Genomic DNA, 15,603 nt, shown 5'->3' with positions numbered 1-15,603 from the left:
TGTGGCCATTGTGAGTGTTGTTGCTGTTGTTGTTGTTGTTGTTGTTGTCCTGGGTGTTTATCAGCAGCGGTGACTGTTAGCAGTGACTGAGGTGATTTATGGCGGTTAAAGTTCGCATTGCTGCGTCTCCCAATGCCTCATGGGATACCGTGCTGGTGTTCAACTCAGTGAACCCAATGCCCTCGCGCGCACACACACACACACACACACACACACACACACACACACACACACGCACACGCACACAAGTGATGAATGAATTGCTGCATAATGTGCAGATATCTTGTAGCGTTGTGAAATATAAATACCACCTCAGTGTCCTGTGGATATGAAGGCGTGACTGTTGAAAGGCTCGTGTTTGAAAAGTAAACCAATAAATATGAGATCATTTTCGGTATTAGTTTCCATCGAACCTCTATGATGACGCTACTTAATTATTAGCATTAAAAATTGTGATTCTGTGAATGTGGACCGGGTTCTCGCTCAGTCAATACAGTTCACTGTCCATCCAGACGGTGGCGGTAGAGCGAACAGAGTTAGGGTCGAGGGACTCAAAGAAGAAACCACTTCCGCCTGGTTTGTTTTGGTTTGCCGTCTCCAGGGGCGGTCTGTTAGCTTCTGTCAGCTTCTGTTAGCTTCTGTTAGCTTCAGTTCCCAGCTTCAGCCAGACATGTCGGCCACCGAGGACGACACGGAGCTCCGCGACCTTCTCATCCAGAACCTGGAGAACAGCGGAGTCCTCAACAAGCTCAAGGTCTGCAAGTTTCCGGTCCAGTTCAGGGGCCAGCCATGCTAGGCTCGGCTAGGCTAGGCTAGGCTAGGCTAGACTAGACTGAAGAGAAACAGCGGCCAGTAAAGCGCTAGCTGAAACTAAGTTCTGGTGTCACTGGTTTCACTGGGTCCTTCATGGTTCTACACGGTTCGGTCGTGAACACGTGACTGATTCAGAGTTTGAACGAGTCGCTGTGGGTCTGATCGTCTGAGTGAGTCACTCACTTCAACTGGTTAAAGACTTCCGGGTGCAAAAAGAAGAGATGTCGCGCACATCCATAATATAAAATGTGCTGGAATCAAAATGAGTCGCAAGTAGAAAAAGAAAAAAATATATTAAAAATTATAATAATTGAAAGTATTAAGGTTGAATCAAGATGTTTGATTAGCCGTCCTACTGATGACATATTGAGAGGCTCTCACTAGATTTATATGACGGCCAGTAAGCCGGATGTCTTGTCTGCTTTCATATGGACTTCTTTGTATATTAGAGTTCACTAATCATGTGACTCATCACGTGACCCTCTGGGGCAGGGTTGAAATGTGGCGTCCTGAGCTTTGGCTGTGCTAAACCGAGGGAGCACAAGTTTGCTCTCTTCTTCTGCCTCTAACCCTAACCATGTGACCTTGTGACCCTGACACCCTGCAGGCTGAGATGAGGGCAGCGGTGTTCCTGGCGATGGAGGACCAGGACAGGCTGGAGGTGATGGTCCTTCCCTCGCTGTGCTGTAGGGGGCGCTGCAGCTTCCTTGACCACTGCTTGCTCTTCTCTTCTCTCCCAGAATAAAACTCCTCTGGTCAACGAGAACCTGCAGAAGTGTCTCAACACCAAGGACGGTCAGTGTTCCTCCTCAGACTGATGGTGCCGCTCAGCTTCACTGACTGACTGACTCACTGACTCACTGACTCACTGACTCTGTGTGTGTGCTGCCCTCCAGGACGCCTGGTGGCCAGTCTGCTGCAGGACTTCCTGCAGGTCTTCCACCTGGACTTCACGCTGGCTGTGTTTCAGCCAGAGATCAACTCAGTGAGTGACCAGAGAGACTGGACCCAGAGAGACTGGACCCAGAGAGACTGGAGGATCTCAGCCTGCTTCCTGGTCCAGGAGACCTGACGTGTGTGTGTGTGTGTGTGTGTGTGTGCGTGTGTGTGCGTGTGTGCGTGCGTGCGTGCGTGCGTGCGTGCGTGCGTGCGTGCGTGCTTCCTCCCAGCTCAACGGTCTGGAGGGCCGGGAGGCGGTCTGCAGAGAACTGGCCCTGTCCCCCTCACAGCTCAACAGGAACTGCCCGCTGCTGCTGGAACTCGTCAGGAGGGGGCGCCAGACGCACGGCCAGGTGAGAGCGGTTGCCAGATAGCTGGCAGCACCGCCAGCCCTCTGTTAGCTGTGTGTTAGCTTGTCATCAACATCCCATTAGCATGCATGTTAGCTTTTAGCCTTAGCACTCTGACTCTGCCTCTGCTCTCTGACCTGCGTGAACAGGGGAACACCGACAGTAACAAGGTGAGCTGTGTGTGTGTGTGTGTGTGTGTGTGTGTGTGTGTGTGTGTGTGTGTGTGTGTGTGTGTGTGGTCATGTGACTGAAGACTCCATGTTGGTCTGATAGGAACCATCGCAGAAACAGACTGCACACGCTCGCCGGAAGTTTGAGTCTTACGACAAGGTGAGGAGCTCCGCCCACTGTCAATGATGTCACTAGCCCCCAGCCTATCACAGCTGACCACGCTGACCTGTGTCTGTGACCTACAGGATGGCAGTGGGGGGGTTGTCAGGGAGGACCTGAAGCAGGTCTTTGCAGAGCTGTTCCCCAGTCTCAACAGGTGTGTGTGTGTGTGTGTGTGTGTGTGTGTGTGTGTGTGTGTGTGTGTGTGTGTGTGTGTGTGTGTGTGTGTGTGTGTGTGTGTGTGTGTGTGTGTGTGTGTGTGAGAGAGAGAGAGAGAGAGTGAGTGAGAGAGTTGTGACTGTTGTGCTGTTGTGTGCAGGACCATGCTGGAGGCGTTTGTTGCCGATGAGCTCAGAGCTGCAGACAGAACCTTCAGCAGAAGTACGGTCATGGTCATGTGACATCGGTCCAGTTGGGCTCCTGATGGAGGTCACATGACTGTGAGAGTGAGTCAGCTGATGTGTTGTTGTTGTTCACAGCGGTGGACGTCCAGACGTTCCTGGGACTCTACAAACGTCTGTTCACTGACTGCACCACTGTGGTGAGTGTGTGTGTGTGTGTGTGTGTGTGTGTGTGTGTGTGTGTGTGTGTGTGTGTGTGTGTGTGTGTGTGTGTGTGTGTGTGTGTGTGTGTGTGTGTGACTCCTGCTCTCTGCCTCCATCCAGGTTCTGCAGGACTGTGACGAGGATCTGGTCCTGGAAAAGGGGGCGGAGCCTGCAGCTGTCAATCAGGTGTGGTCACACAACACACAACTGTACACACACACACACACACACCTCACATCATACGTAGCGTAGCATGATGCCAACACAGCCAACCACAGTGAGATGTTGTTCTTCTGATGCTAAGCTAACTGGCTACACGCTGTCTGTGGCTCCTGTCAGGTAGTGGAGCAGGTGAGGTCACAGAGGGATGCAGGTGTCCAGCAGCAGTGCTCCTCCTCCTCCTCCTGCTCCTCCTCCTCGCCCGGCCTGCAGAAGGACCCCCCCCCAGCAGAGGGCGACCCTGACGATGGGGATTCCTTCTTTGACGATCCGCTGCCAGAACCGCAGAAGACCTACGGCGGGTGAGTCATCAGCCTGGTCCCGCCCCCTGGGCTCTGGTCCCGCCCCCTGGGCTCTCTCACACTGGACCACGCTGTCTAGCCAGAACCGGTGTGAACTTGCTGTCTTCAGGAAGGTGGAGGTGACCCGGGCCAGGGGGAGTCCGGTGGGCTCAGCGGGTCAAGCAGGAACTGGCAGCAGCCAATCAGAGCAGAGCCACAGCAGGGACGGTCAGACCCCCTCTCCATCTCTGAGTTGTTGTGGGTCGTCCTGTAGGTGGCGCTGTGCACCGACCGCTCTTCTCCCTCCTGCAGGAGCGTCTGAGTCCAGAGGGAGGAGCTTCAGAGACACCAGGAAGGACAGGACTGGATCTCTGCACCTGGGTACCGCCGCCACTCACAGGCTGTGTTTCTGTTCAGGTTCTGCATCCAAGGCTGCGTCTGAAGTCCAGTTGGGTCGCTGCACTGCGCCCACGCTCGTCCCAGTTCACTAGAATTCTAAGGACGCTCTGAATGCGCCCTTGAAATGCGCCCTCGTTTTAGCCAATTGCAAGGCTGCACCGCTGCTGTCATAACCCGTTTCCCAGGATGCCTTGTGTGCCGCTGCAAAGCATCCTGGGAACCTGGGAAGTCGGCTGAAGTGGCGGCTTCGACCCGGCGATGACCCGACAAATAGATTGAATCCTAGAATAAATCCACTGAGGGGTTCTGCTCACTTCAACACCCAATGCCATGTCTGTGAAACCAGAACCCCGTGTGGCCGTTCAGGCTGAGTGATGCTTAGCTTGATGCTATGAAAACCTCACTTCCGGGGTTGGCCAGCAGGGGGACCGGCGGTGAAGCAACCAGGACCGGCCCACGTGGTTCCCGGCGAGACGGCTTTGGGTCGGACCCTGAATTGAGACACGACCATATGCTGCTTCACCTGGGCGAAGCCCCGCCCACAACCAGTCTGAGTGACAGGTGTGCCTGCCCAGTCCGCTCCTGTGGTTCTGATTCTGCTGCTGTTTCTTTGTCTCTGCAGAAGACGATGTGGAGTACGACGACGACTTCAACAGGTGAATGTGGCTCAACACCTGCGGGGCCACTCCCCTTTTTCAACAGCAGGGGGCAGACTCTCACACTCAGTCAGTCATTGTTGGCTTTTGACCAACAACAGGCTAATGAACGTTATTGGGCCTTGAAGTGACCGTCAGACAAACATCAGCGTGATTAAAGACACAAGATGAAATTCCAGCCGTGTTCCTGCAACCACGGAGACACGAAGGGAAAGACACTGCTGTTTCTCTTCCAGCCATCGCTCCGATCCGTCCAAGAGTGAAGTCAGCATCGGCGAGGAGGTCGAGGAGGTCGAGGAGGTCGAGGACATCGAGGAGATCGAGGAGGGCTCCATTGAAGGGCCCGACATCAGTGACAAGGTGAGGAGCCACCTGACTGACTGTCTGTCCCTTTACCTGACTGTCTGTCCCAGTAACTGACTGTCTGTCCCTTTACCTGTGTTCCAGGTGGACGAGAGCACGCAGGATGTGAGCGTCTCTCAGCTCAGCCAGAGCCACGGTGCCGACTACCTGGAGGACGTGGCCTGATCCGTGTGTGTGTGTGTGTGTGTGTGTGTGTGTGTGTGTGTGTGTGTGTGTGTGTGTGTGTGTGTGTGTGTGTGTGTGTGTGTGTCTCTGCGATCCCATCACGCACCTGTGTGTGTGTGTGTATTTAAGTGTGCGACATTGAATAAATGAATTTGTACGTTTCCAAGGTGTGTGGTGACTTTGTTGCTGTGCTGCCCCCTGCTGGTGGATCTTCAGTGTGACGCTAGTTAGCCTAGCTTAGCTTCACGGCTCCACTTCCTGTGTGGTCCAGTTGGATGCCTGATGACCTACCGTGATGTTTAGAAGGTGGACCCTCGTCTGCTTCTCTGAGCGTCAGACAGGAAGTGGTTTATGTTTATGTTTCATCGCTCTTGTTTATATGATTTTTTTTTTTGCCAATCGATGAGAACATGTGACTGTGGCTCGTCCAATCAGAACTCTTCAGCTCCACTGCAGCCGTCTCTGAGGGAGGAGACCTCAGTGTAGCGTTTCCTCTTCGCTCAGCGGTTTGGAAACTTGCAGCATCAACATCTGGATCAGCAGCAGCAGCAGCAGCATCAACATCTGGATCAGCAGCAGCAGTAAGTTCTCACTTCTCTTTCTTACTCTTGCTTTCTTCTGATGTTTGCTGGAGAGGAACCAAACCTTCTGGACTCCACGTCGTCCCCTCGTGCTCATCATGAGATTGTGTGCGACTTCTTCTCTGGGTTTCTGATGCAGGGAACCTCAGAGGTCCGGTCTGCGCTGCTCTGTAGTTGGGTTCCAACCCGCTCCCTGCTTTCAGTCTCGGCAGGGAGTTGACATTTGTAAGTGGGTTCTGCTGGTGGAGGAACCGGCGGTTCCAGCGGCTCCAGCAGCTCCATGGTTTGAAAATGCAGAAGTTGTGAGTGCACAAGCAGAAGTTGAGGTGTTGACACGAGAAGTTTGAGGAACTTTGTCGCGTCAGACTCCACCAGGGGTCCCACCGACCCGCAGGGTTAGGAGTCAGAACAAGAACCTTGCGTCACACGCTGGTGGAACCTTCTGCGACGGAACCTTTGCTGGGTGTTGATCGGAGTTGCGTGTTTGTTTGATGCTGCAGGAACTTCTCACCATGTCCTACTTTCAGAAATAATGGCAGTGTGAGATGTTCTGCTTCACACCACAGGGCATCTCAACTAGGTCACTCTGGGTTTCATTCTCGGCTGACCTGCTTTCTGCAGACTTCCTCGCTGCCGAAGAGCATCAAGTTCACGCAGGAGCAGCAGCTCTGCTCCTCCTCCCAGCAGAGCCTCTCTGGTCAGGAAGCAGCAGCAGCAGCAGTAGCAGTAGCAGTAGCAGCAGCAGCAGTAGCAGTAGTAGCAGCAGTATCAGCAGCAGCAGCAGCCGCAGTAACGGCAGCAGCAGTAACGGCGGCAGTAGCAGCAGCAGTAGCAGCAGCAGCAGCAGCAGTAACAGCAGCAGTAGCAGCAGCAGCAGCAGCAGCAGCCGCAGTAACGGCAGCCGCAGTAACGGCAGCAGCAGTAACGGCGGCAGTAGCAGCAGCAGCAGCAGCAGTAACAGCAGCAGCAGCAGCAGCAGCAGTAACAGCAGCAGCAGTAGCAGCAGCAGCAGCAGCAGTAACAGCAGCAGCAGCAGCAGTAGCAGCAGTAACAGCAGCAGCAGCAGCAGTAACAGCAGCAGCAGCAGCAGCAGCAGCAGTAACAGCAGCAGCAGCAGCAGTAACAGCAGCAGCAGTAACAGCAGCAGCAGCAGCAGCAGCAGTAACAGCAGCAGCAGCAGTAGCAGCAGCAGCAGCAGCAGTAGCAGCAGCAGCAGCAGTAGCAGCAGCAGCAGCAGTAGTAGCAGCAGCAGCAGCAGCAGTAACAGCAGCAGCAGCAGCAGCAGCAGTAACAGCAGCAGCAGTAGCAGCAGCTTCAGGTGAGAGCAGCAAGCCGAGCTTTGTGATTGGCTGCCAGCTGCTCAGGTGCACCTGCACGCCACCTGCTGGACAAACCCATTTTCTTCCAGACTGTTTGGGGAGACGAGATCCCGACTCAGCAGGTGTGGGAGGAAGACGTCATCATCATTATCATCATCATCATCATCATAATAATAATAATAATAATAATAATAATAATAATAATAATAACAGCGGTTCATTTAATGTGTTCTCCTGAGAAGAAAAGCAGGTTCTATGTAGATTGTGTCGCTGCCAACGTCACTGCAGGTGTTCCAGATGAGAGCTTCCACCTCTCTGCTGCCCCCTACTGGTCCTCTCTGCCAGCTGCAGTTGAAACGCTTGACAAACCGCAGCTTCAAGGCTTTTTCATCCCGCCTCCCTCAGCAGTGTCAGCTGATGTTCTGGAGGCGTGACCCACCTGTCACATTGGGCCGGCAGTAGGGAGTTTGAGGACGTCTTAACACGCGTCACACACGCCATCTTGTGGCACTTCGGAGGAAAAACACGTCTTCAAAAAAGAAAAAGGAAGCTATGAAAAGCAAAGACACGATGAACATAATGATCATGACAGAGATTAATCAGATTAATGAGAGTGTTCATAAAGAGAATCAGATTAATGCAGTTGTTACAGAGATTAATCAGGTGATTAATGCAGTTGTTACAGAGATTAATCAGAAGATGAATGCAGTTGTTACAGAGATTAATCAGGTGATTAATGCAGTTGTTACGGAGATTAATCAGATGATTAATGCAGTTGTTACAGAGATTAATCAGGTGATTAATGAAGTTGTTACAGAGATTAATCAGATGATTAATGCAGTTGTTACAGAGATTAATCAGAAGATTAATGCAGTTGTTACAGAGATTAATCAGGTGATTAATGCAGTTGTTACGGAGATTAATCAGATGGTTAATGCAGTTGTTACCAAGATTAATCAGAAAATGAATGCAGTTGTTACAGAGATTAATCAGATGATTAATGCAGTTGTTACAGAGATTAATCAGGTGATTAATGCAGTTGTTACAGAGATTAATCAGAAGATTAATGCAGTTGTTACTGAGATTAATCAGGTGATTAATGCAGTTGTTACAGAGATTAATCAGAAGATTAATGCAGTTGTTACTGAGATTAATCAGGTGATTAATGCAGTTGTTACTGAGATTAATCAGGTGATTAATGCAGTTGTTACAGAGATTAATCAGATGATTAATGCAGTTGTTACAGAGATTAATCGGGGTTAGGGTTAGGGCTGGTTTTGTGTTGCATCTCCTCACCATCAAGCTCCTCCTGCCTTCCTCTCACTAGATGATGAACTTCTCCCAGTCGGCCGATATCGACGACGTCTACGTTTACGACTACAACCAGTCAGAGTGGAACACGACGTGGGAGTCGCCTTGCAGCCACCAGAGCAACCAGAGCGTGGAGCAGGTGGTGGGGCCCTACGTCCGCTCTCTGATCTGCGTCCTGGGTCTGGTGGGCAACGGCCTGGTCATCGTCACCTACGCCTTCTACAAGCGCACCAAGTCCATGACGGACGTCTTCCTGCTCAACGTGGCCGCGGCCGACCTGCTGTTCGTGGCCGCGCTGCCGCTCATCGCCTACAACGAGGCGTGGGCGTGGCCCATGGGCGCCGCCGCCTGCAAGCTGCTGCGCGGCTCCTACAGCGTCAACCTGTACAGCGGCATGCTGCTGCTGGCCTGCGTCAGCGCCGACCGCTACGTGGCCATCGTGCAGGCCCGCCGCAGCTTCCGCCTGCGCTCGCTGGCCCGCAGCCGCCTGGTCTGCGCCGCCGTCTGGGCCTCCGCCCTCCTGCTGTCCACGCCCACCTTCTACTCCTACAACCGGTACAGGAGGTCCGACACCGAGACGGTCGTCATGTTGGACGACGCAAAGCCGGAGAACCAGACCGACGACTACGTGTGCGAGTTTCTCTTCCAGGACCCCCGCCTGGCCCGGACCACCAAGGTGGCCGTCCCGGCCCTGCAGCTGACCGTGGGCTTCTTCCTGCCGCTGCTGGTCATGGTCTTCTGCTACAGCGCCATCGCCCTCACGCTGCTCAAGGCCCGCAACTTCCAGCGGCACCGGGCGGTGCGGGTGGTGGTGGTGGTGGTGGCGGTGTTCGTGGGCTGCCACCTGCCCTACAACCTCACGCTCTTCTACGAAACCCTCACCATGTTCCAGCTGAAGGCGTGCGCCACCTCCGACACCCTGCAGGTGGCCAAGACGCTGACGCAGGCGCTGGCGCACCTGCACTGCTGCCTCAACCCGCTGCTGTACGCCTTCGTGGGAGCCAAGTTCCGGAGCCACTTCAGGAGGATCGTGTGGGACCTGTGCCACCTGGGCAGGAAGTCCTGGGGGTCCCGACGCTCCTCCAGGGTCACCTCCAGGGTCACCTCCGAGGCCTTCCTGTCGTCCCGCCGCTCGGTGGACAGCACCAGCAGCCAGGGCTCCTCCTTCACCATGTGACCCCGCGGAGGCTCGCTTCCTGTCAGGCCTCCGCAGGCTCCGCCCCCCACCCCAACTGTGTCTCTGTCTGGCCATTTTCTCACTCAGCTGTGTCTCTCACTCACTTTTATGTCCTGCGAATCTTTTTCAATAAAGTTTTCTTTTTTTGTATTTCACGTCTGACTTGAAGGATCTCTGATCTTACTGAGAGTACCTGCACAGAGCAGCAGTGGCTGGCTGACTTCATACATGCACGAGTGCGCTCCTGCTGTGACAGGAAGTGGAAACCGACACAGGAAGTGGAAACTGATGTTTCTGCTTTGTGTTTATTAGGCTGAATTCATCAACACTTCATCAACACACCATGGTGGCACAACCCTGCGACTGGAGTCCAACCTTCACCCACAATCCTCTGCAGGAAGACGGCTACAGGTCAAAGGTCGAGGCACCAACGCAGTCCGTCCTCTTGGTCCTGGTCCTGGTCCAGAGTCTGCAGCCTCCCTCGCTACTCCAGCCTCAGGGACAGGACGAAGGGCTCTAGGGCGCCCCTGGTGGCCGGCGGGGAGGGCAGCACCTCCGGCAGGAAGGCCCCGCGGCCGCCGCCGTCGTCACGCACCTGGAACTGCAGCGTGTGGCTGCGGCTGACGCAGTAGATGCGGTCCCGCAGCACGGCGCAGCGGAAGGGCAGCGCCTCGCGCAGCCGCTGCGGCGACGCCGCGGCCGCCGCGTCCTCGTCCTCGTCCTCCAGCCACGCCTTGACCACCGTGTCGTAGCGGTGTACGCTCACCTGCGCACGCTCGCCTCGCGCCACGTCGAAGCGGTAGACAAGGCTTCCGCGCGCCACCATGTCGGCGGAGCGCCCCCTGCTGCGGCTGAACGGACACTCGGCCCAGTCGTCGCGCCGCGGCTCGTAGCGCAGCAGGCGGTAGAGCAGCGAGCCGCCCGAGACGTAGAGCCCGCCGCCGCACGCCGCCGCCTCGTGCGCCACGGCGAACGAGCCCCCCGGCAGCGGCGCCACGCGGCTCCAGCGGTCGGCCCGCGGGTCGTAGCGCTCGGCGCTGAGCAGGCACTCCCCGCCCAGCGCGTACAGCAGCCCGTCCAGCGCCACCAGCCGCAGCCGGCAGCGGGGCTCCAGCAGGGGGCGCACCGGGCTCCAGGCGCCCGTCAGCGGGTTGAAGCACGTGACCCGGTCCGAGGGCCCCGAGGACCCCAGCCCCCCCGCCACAAACAGGTAATTGTTTAGGGTGCAGAGGGCGAAGCCCCGGGCCGGCACCTCCTGCGGGAGGTGGCCCAGCACCTCCCACTGCCGCTGCTCCGGGTGCAGGAAGAACAGCCGCCGCTCCGCGGGGGGGTACTCGCCCGGCGTCTCTCCCGTCTCGGCGACGGCCAGCACGCGGGTACCGTCCATCCTCCGGGCCAGCACGTGCTCCCTCTCGTGGGCGCTGAGGCGGCCGAACGCGGCGGGGCAGCGCAGCACCTGCAGGTAGTGCGCGGCCATGTAGCCGTAGAGCCGCTCCCGGCCGAGCGCGTCCCCGCGCCGCTTGGCTTCGGCCAGCAGCTCGGCGCTCCTCTCCGCGCTCGGTGGCGGCTCCCACGTGTCCGCGAAGCCGGACTGGCAGCGCTCCGTCCCCGGGCCGCCCTCCATGAGTCCCGCTGCCGGAGCTCCGAGCTTCCTCCTGCGGTCAGCCCGCCAGAGAGCCGCTGTGCCCGGGCAGCTGTTGCTCCTCCTGCCGCTCCTCCTGTTGCTCCTCCTGCCGCTCCTCTGCCGCTCCTCCTGTTGCTCCTCCTGCCGCTCCCTTTTGCCGCTCCTGGAACAAAGGGTCCGAAGTAACCGCAGCGGGGCGGAACCGGTAGAACCTGCAGGACACTGCAGAAAACTGTGTGACATCACACCTGCTGCTGCAAAGACGTCACAGATCAACAACCATCAATAAGCACTGCCACAGTCGCCGGTGATTACAGTGACGTCATGGGTGTTGGGTTTCTGCTGCATCCCAGATGTCACACTGGGTGACAGCAGAGTGGACATCACAGCCACACAACCTCACACGAGGAGAACCTGCACACCAGGTCCAGAACCGAACCCACGACCCGCTAACCACTGCACCACTGCACCGTTATCGACCCTGTGATTCACATTGCAATCTGACGTCATCAAGTGAAAGAAACAGGCACCAGTACGGAAGCGGTGCTTCGTGACTGTCACGTGATCCTTTTAATAACGTTACTCGGTGTGTGTGTGTGTGTGTGTGTGTGTGTGTGTGTGTGTTGATTGGTGATCATCGCGTGTAGTTAACCTTGGTGGCTCAATTAGCAGTGTCTCCCCCTGCTGGATTGCTAACGTCATTGCAGCACTTCCTGGTCAGGTGATCTGCTCTCAACTGTTCTAGCTTGTGGTGCGTTCAGGTGCAACATGTTCAGACAAAAAAGTCCAAAAGATCTTCAGAGCACGTGATGAGTTTATTAACGTTGAGAAATGATACAAATTGTTACAAACTTTAGCACAAAGTTGTGATGTCACACTTTAAGGAGGAGGGACGAGGTGGCAAGACAGAACGGAACAGAGGTCCTCCAACGTCTCCATCATCAGGAAGTGATGTCACACTGGGTTTCCTGTTTGGCCACTGAAGGACACAAACTAACCCAACTCATGCGTCACCCGAGGATCTGAACCACGACCTGAAGGTCAAACTTAACACGATTCACTCAAACTAACTGTTGTGGGCTTGCACTGGTCCATGGTGCACACCTGGTGCACACCTGGTGCACACCTGGTGCACACCTGCAGCACACCGCTTCATGCTAGATGCTAATGTAGCGCTACGCCAGCTTCTCTTGACAGCAGCTCCACCTGCTGGCCAGTGACGTCGAAGCAGGTCTCCATCATGAGGTGGGACTTGCAGAGCGTGACGTAGTCCTGGAGCTCTGCCGTGGCCCCAGCCAGAGCCTCCAGGTACTCCTGGGAGTCCCGGTCCAGGTCCCGGTCCACGTTGACTGCTGACCAGGATGGAAAACAGGAAGGGGCGGAGCCAGAGTGGAAGAAGAAGAAGAAGAAGAAGTGAGAGATGGGCTGTGTCTCAACAGCGTCTGCGTCTTTCGTCGGCTCGGTCCTCCGCCAGGACCGAGCCAAAGCCGCCTCACCGGGAACCACGTGGGCCGGTCTGGCCTTCGCTGTATTTCCCTCCTGCTGGCCAAGCCCGGAGGTGACGTGTTTATAGCATCCAGCTCACCAGTACTCAGCATTAACGGTCACATTTGAACTGAATCATGGGGTTTTGCTTTCACATAAAGGGCGTTGGATGTTCAAAGAAGTAAAAACTCTACGGTAAAAACTGAATATTCTACGTGAATTTACGTCAATACTTTAATTTCTGTCATGTGTGTCCTTGCCAGTCGATGGCGCCATTTCAGCCGACTTCCCAGGATCCCAGGATGCTTTGCAGCGGCACACAGAGCAGCCGGGGAAAGGGGAGGCGGTGAAGGACAGCAGCGGTGCAGCCTGGGAATCGGCTAAAACGAGGGTGCATTCCGAGGGTGCATTCTGAGGGTGCATTCCGAGCGTCCTAAGGACCCTTGGGAATTGGGAGGAGCCTTCGTGCAGTGCAGTGAGGCAACTGGCCTTCAAATGCCTGCTTTGAAGGATGCAGAGCCTGAACGGAGACACAGCATGAGTGTTACAGCAGGCCCAGTCCTACTCACGCTCGCCACTGCCCCTGCTGGCCCGGAGTGTCAGCAGCGCCCTGGCCTCCTGCAGCTCCACCTGCAGCCGCCGGTGTTGCAGCTGCAGCTCCGTCGCCTGCTGCTGCCTCCTCTCCAGCGCCATCAGCCGAGCGTCCAGGTACTGCAGACCCTGAGGAGCCCAGCAGGAGCTTCAGTCAGTCAGGAGACCCCCCCCCCCCTCCTGACCCCCCCCCGACCGGCCAATCAGAGACCTTCACTCACCTGCTGGACCTGCTGGAGCGACTGCACAGGAGAGACAGACAATTATTGATTATTGATCAGGTTTGATCAGGCGACACCCACCCCCCCACCCCCCCTCATGATCCCGGACCTCCTCCTCACTGCGCTGCTCCACGTGGTCGATCTGGTACACCGTGATCTCAAAGGTCTCCTTGTCGCTGCCGCTGTGGGCGGAGCCTCCTGCTGCCTCCAGCGCCAGGGAGGGGAGGGGTGAGGGGATCAAGCGGCGCCTCTGGGAGCCTGGCCACGAAGGGGGAGGGGTCAATCCACTGATTGGAGGAAGTGATCACTGTGTGTGTGTGTGTGTCCCACATCGCCCCCTACTGAACATCAGTATTCACTGCAGTCACCTAATGTATCCCACAATGCATTGCTAAAGTAGCGTACAACTGATAGTGTCACTAGCCCGCTAAAATACATCCCATCATGCATTGCATGCTGACCCGTGGATAGCAGAGACCAGTGCTAGTTCAAGACTCTCAGTCCAACTCGTCCTTGCAGATGGAAACACAGTCAGTTCATTTATATATTTAATAATTCATTCAACGCTGACAGGAAGTTACAATAATGAGACCGCAATGACGTCGTTAACTTCCTGTCACTTCCTGTCCCGCCTCCCACCACTCACCGCTCCCCCTCTTCCTGGGCAACCTGAAGGCTCTGCTCTGATTGGACGAGGGCGGCCTTCTCTCGCTGGTCGAGTCATGGGTGTACGAGGGGGTGGTCTCTGTGCTGCTGCCGTAGCCGCTGCTGCTGGCTCCGCCCCTGTGGCGGAGGAGGGCGGTGCAGATCGCGGCAGGCGGCAGCTCGCCGCTCAGGACGCCGCTGCCGTGGCGGCGCCGTGGCGCCGTCACCTGGCTGTAGGGGGACGCCGGAGGCAGAGGAGGGGGCGGAGCCTCACTGCCGGCAGCACTTCCTGTTCCTCTGTGGTGGCTCCTCCCACCCAGCCGCTTCCCCCGGCTAGCTGCTGCTAGCTGGAGCAGCCGCCTGCTAATGGTGAGCTTGGTGCCCGGGAAGGTTCCTCTTCCTGTGTGGGACTTCCTGTCTCCTCGGGAGGAGCTTCCATGCCCTCCTGGAGGATCCTGGGAAATGGAGGAGGTGGAGGAGGTGGAGGAGGTGTGGGTGCAGGTGAGGTGGGACCGGCTGGTTCGGCCTCCTGGGCTCTCTTCCAGAGAGTTCAGGCTGTGGAACCTGGAGGACTGCTGCTTGGCACCGTGGACCTTCAGTGGAAATCTTGAGGTGAATGACCTCTGACCTGTGTTGGGGGCACTTGGAGGCAATGCTGTCCTGGACTTTTTGGAGATCCTGAGGTCTTTGAGCAGATTGGGCTTTTTCCGCAGGGTTGAAGAGCTGCTGGCGCCTGAAGGTTCCTCAGGTTCCTCAGGTTCCTCAGGGTTCCTAAAGGCTCCTGGAGTCGCTGCAGGTTGGATGAGAGAGTCTCCTTGCTCACACCCTGGACCTGAACATGGTCCTTGAAGCTTCAGTAACTTTGTTGTGCTGCTACTGTGACCTCCAGCAGGTCTCCTGAAGGTCACCTGACCTGAGGATGGTTTCCAGGCTGAGGGAGAAGCTCCGCCCCCGCTAGCATCAGAATCTCCCCTCTGGCACAGCAAGTGCTGGTGTGGGCTCGCGGTCAAAGTTTGTGTTCTGAGAGGAGCAGAAGGCCGAGGAGTCCGAGGCGGCTTCGAGCTCTTGATTGGAGCAGGATGGTCTCGTGGGCGGGGCCTGTTGGCGTGGGTCGGTGAGGTTCCTGCTTTCTGGCAGCCCGGTAGAGACGTGAAGGACTCGTACTCATCGGTGATACTGCTGACGATGCTCACTGGCTGCCAGCCAGAGGTGACAGTCTGCAGAGAGCGCCCCCTGCTGGAGCCCGGCGGGTCGCTGGGAACTCCTGCCACCAGCGTGAACACCAGCTCATCTTCTCTGTTCAGCTGCACTGGCCGCTGCAGGGTGACGGTGCTCCTCAAAGGGCCTGCAGGAGAAGATCCACCCGGGAGCCCCGATTGGTCCACCACCGCCGCTGCTGCTGCAGGGGGCGGGGCTAAAAGTTTCTCTGCTCTGCTGCTGGAGGCCTCCAGGAGACCTGCGGCTAACGGATCTGTGGGCGGTTCTTGTCCCGGGTCATGTGACGGCGGCTCTGCGGTCCAGGGAACCTCAGTCTGGGTCACACCAGGACCTTCACCACCGTCCACGCAGTCCAGCTTCTCCTGCAGCTC

At 56.5% G+C, this 15,603-nt stretch overlaps 3 protein-coding genes across 5 annotated transcripts in view; 2 read left to right on the top strand and 1 right to left on the bottom strand.

The window, feature by feature from the left end:
* The first annotated feature begins 561 nt into the window (after positions 1-561).
* Positions 562-5,226, top strand: cep43 (centrosomal protein 43). 3 transcript variants are annotated; one of them, XM_076017203.1, is made up of 18 exons: positions 563-754; positions 1,421-1,474; positions 1,554-1,608; positions 1,710-1,798; positions 1,983-2,105; positions 2,252-2,272; positions 2,376-2,432; positions 2,519-2,589; positions 2,752-2,813; positions 2,912-2,973; positions 3,098-3,163; positions 3,317-3,498; positions 3,608-3,705; positions 3,790-3,858; positions 4,499-4,532; positions 4,769-4,814; positions 4,851-4,892; positions 4,980-5,226. In XM_076017203.1, exons 1-18 carry the CDS (start codon positions 671-673, stop codon positions 5,058-5,060), a joined length of 1,296 nt encoding a protein of 431 aa, XP_075873318.1. In that variant the 5' UTR covers positions 563-670; the 3' UTR covers positions 5,061-5,226. The 3 variants fall into 3 exon arrangements, with proteins under 3 accessions (XP_075873319.1, XP_075873318.1, XP_075873316.1); XM_076017201.1 differs by having other exon boundaries at positions 4,769-4,892; XM_076017204.1 differs by lacking the exon at positions 3,098-3,163 and having other exon boundaries at positions 562-754; positions 4,769-4,892.
* Positions 5,227-5,447: 221 nt separating this feature from the next.
* ccr6a (chemokine (C-C motif) receptor 6a) lies at positions 5,448-9,566 on the top strand. Its single transcript, XM_076017205.1, has 2 exons — positions 5,448-5,641; positions 8,288-9,566. The coding sequence occupies exon 2, from the start codon at positions 8,288-8,290 to the stop codon at positions 9,446-9,448; it is 1,161 nt and encodes a 386-aa protein (XP_075873320.1). The 5' UTR covers positions 5,448-5,641; the 3' UTR covers positions 9,449-9,566.
* A 3,823-nt stretch (positions 9,567-13,389) lies between these two features.
* LOC142882453 (uncharacterized) overlaps positions 13,390-15,603 on the bottom strand; it is a 9,279-nt gene continuing 7,065 nt past the window's right edge. The window contains exons 10-11 of the mRNA XM_076017198.1: positions 14,016-15,603; positions 13,390-13,627 (exon numbers count right to left, since the gene is read on the bottom strand). The exon at positions 14,016-15,603 is cut by the window's right edge and continues 339 nt beyond it. Of these exons, the coding sequence (XP_075873313.1) occupies positions 13,419-13,627; positions 14,016-15,603 (1,797 nt within the window). The 3' untranslated portion in view covers positions 13,390-13,418. The remainder of the gene's footprint in view (positions 13,628-14,015) is intronic.

The sequence above is a fragment of the Nelusetta ayraudi genome, unplaced genomic scaffold (assembly GCF_046127955.1).
Source record: "Nelusetta ayraudi isolate G7.1 ecotype Tasmania unplaced genomic scaffold, CSIRO-AGI_Nayr_v1 ptg000284l, whole genome shotgun sequence".
Classification (NCBI taxonomy): domain Eukaryota; kingdom Metazoa; phylum Chordata; class Actinopteri; order Tetraodontiformes; family Monacanthidae; genus Nelusetta; species Nelusetta ayraudi.
The sequence above is the reverse complement of the archived record's forward strand: the minus strand, read 5'-3'. Positions and strand labels throughout refer to the sequence as shown.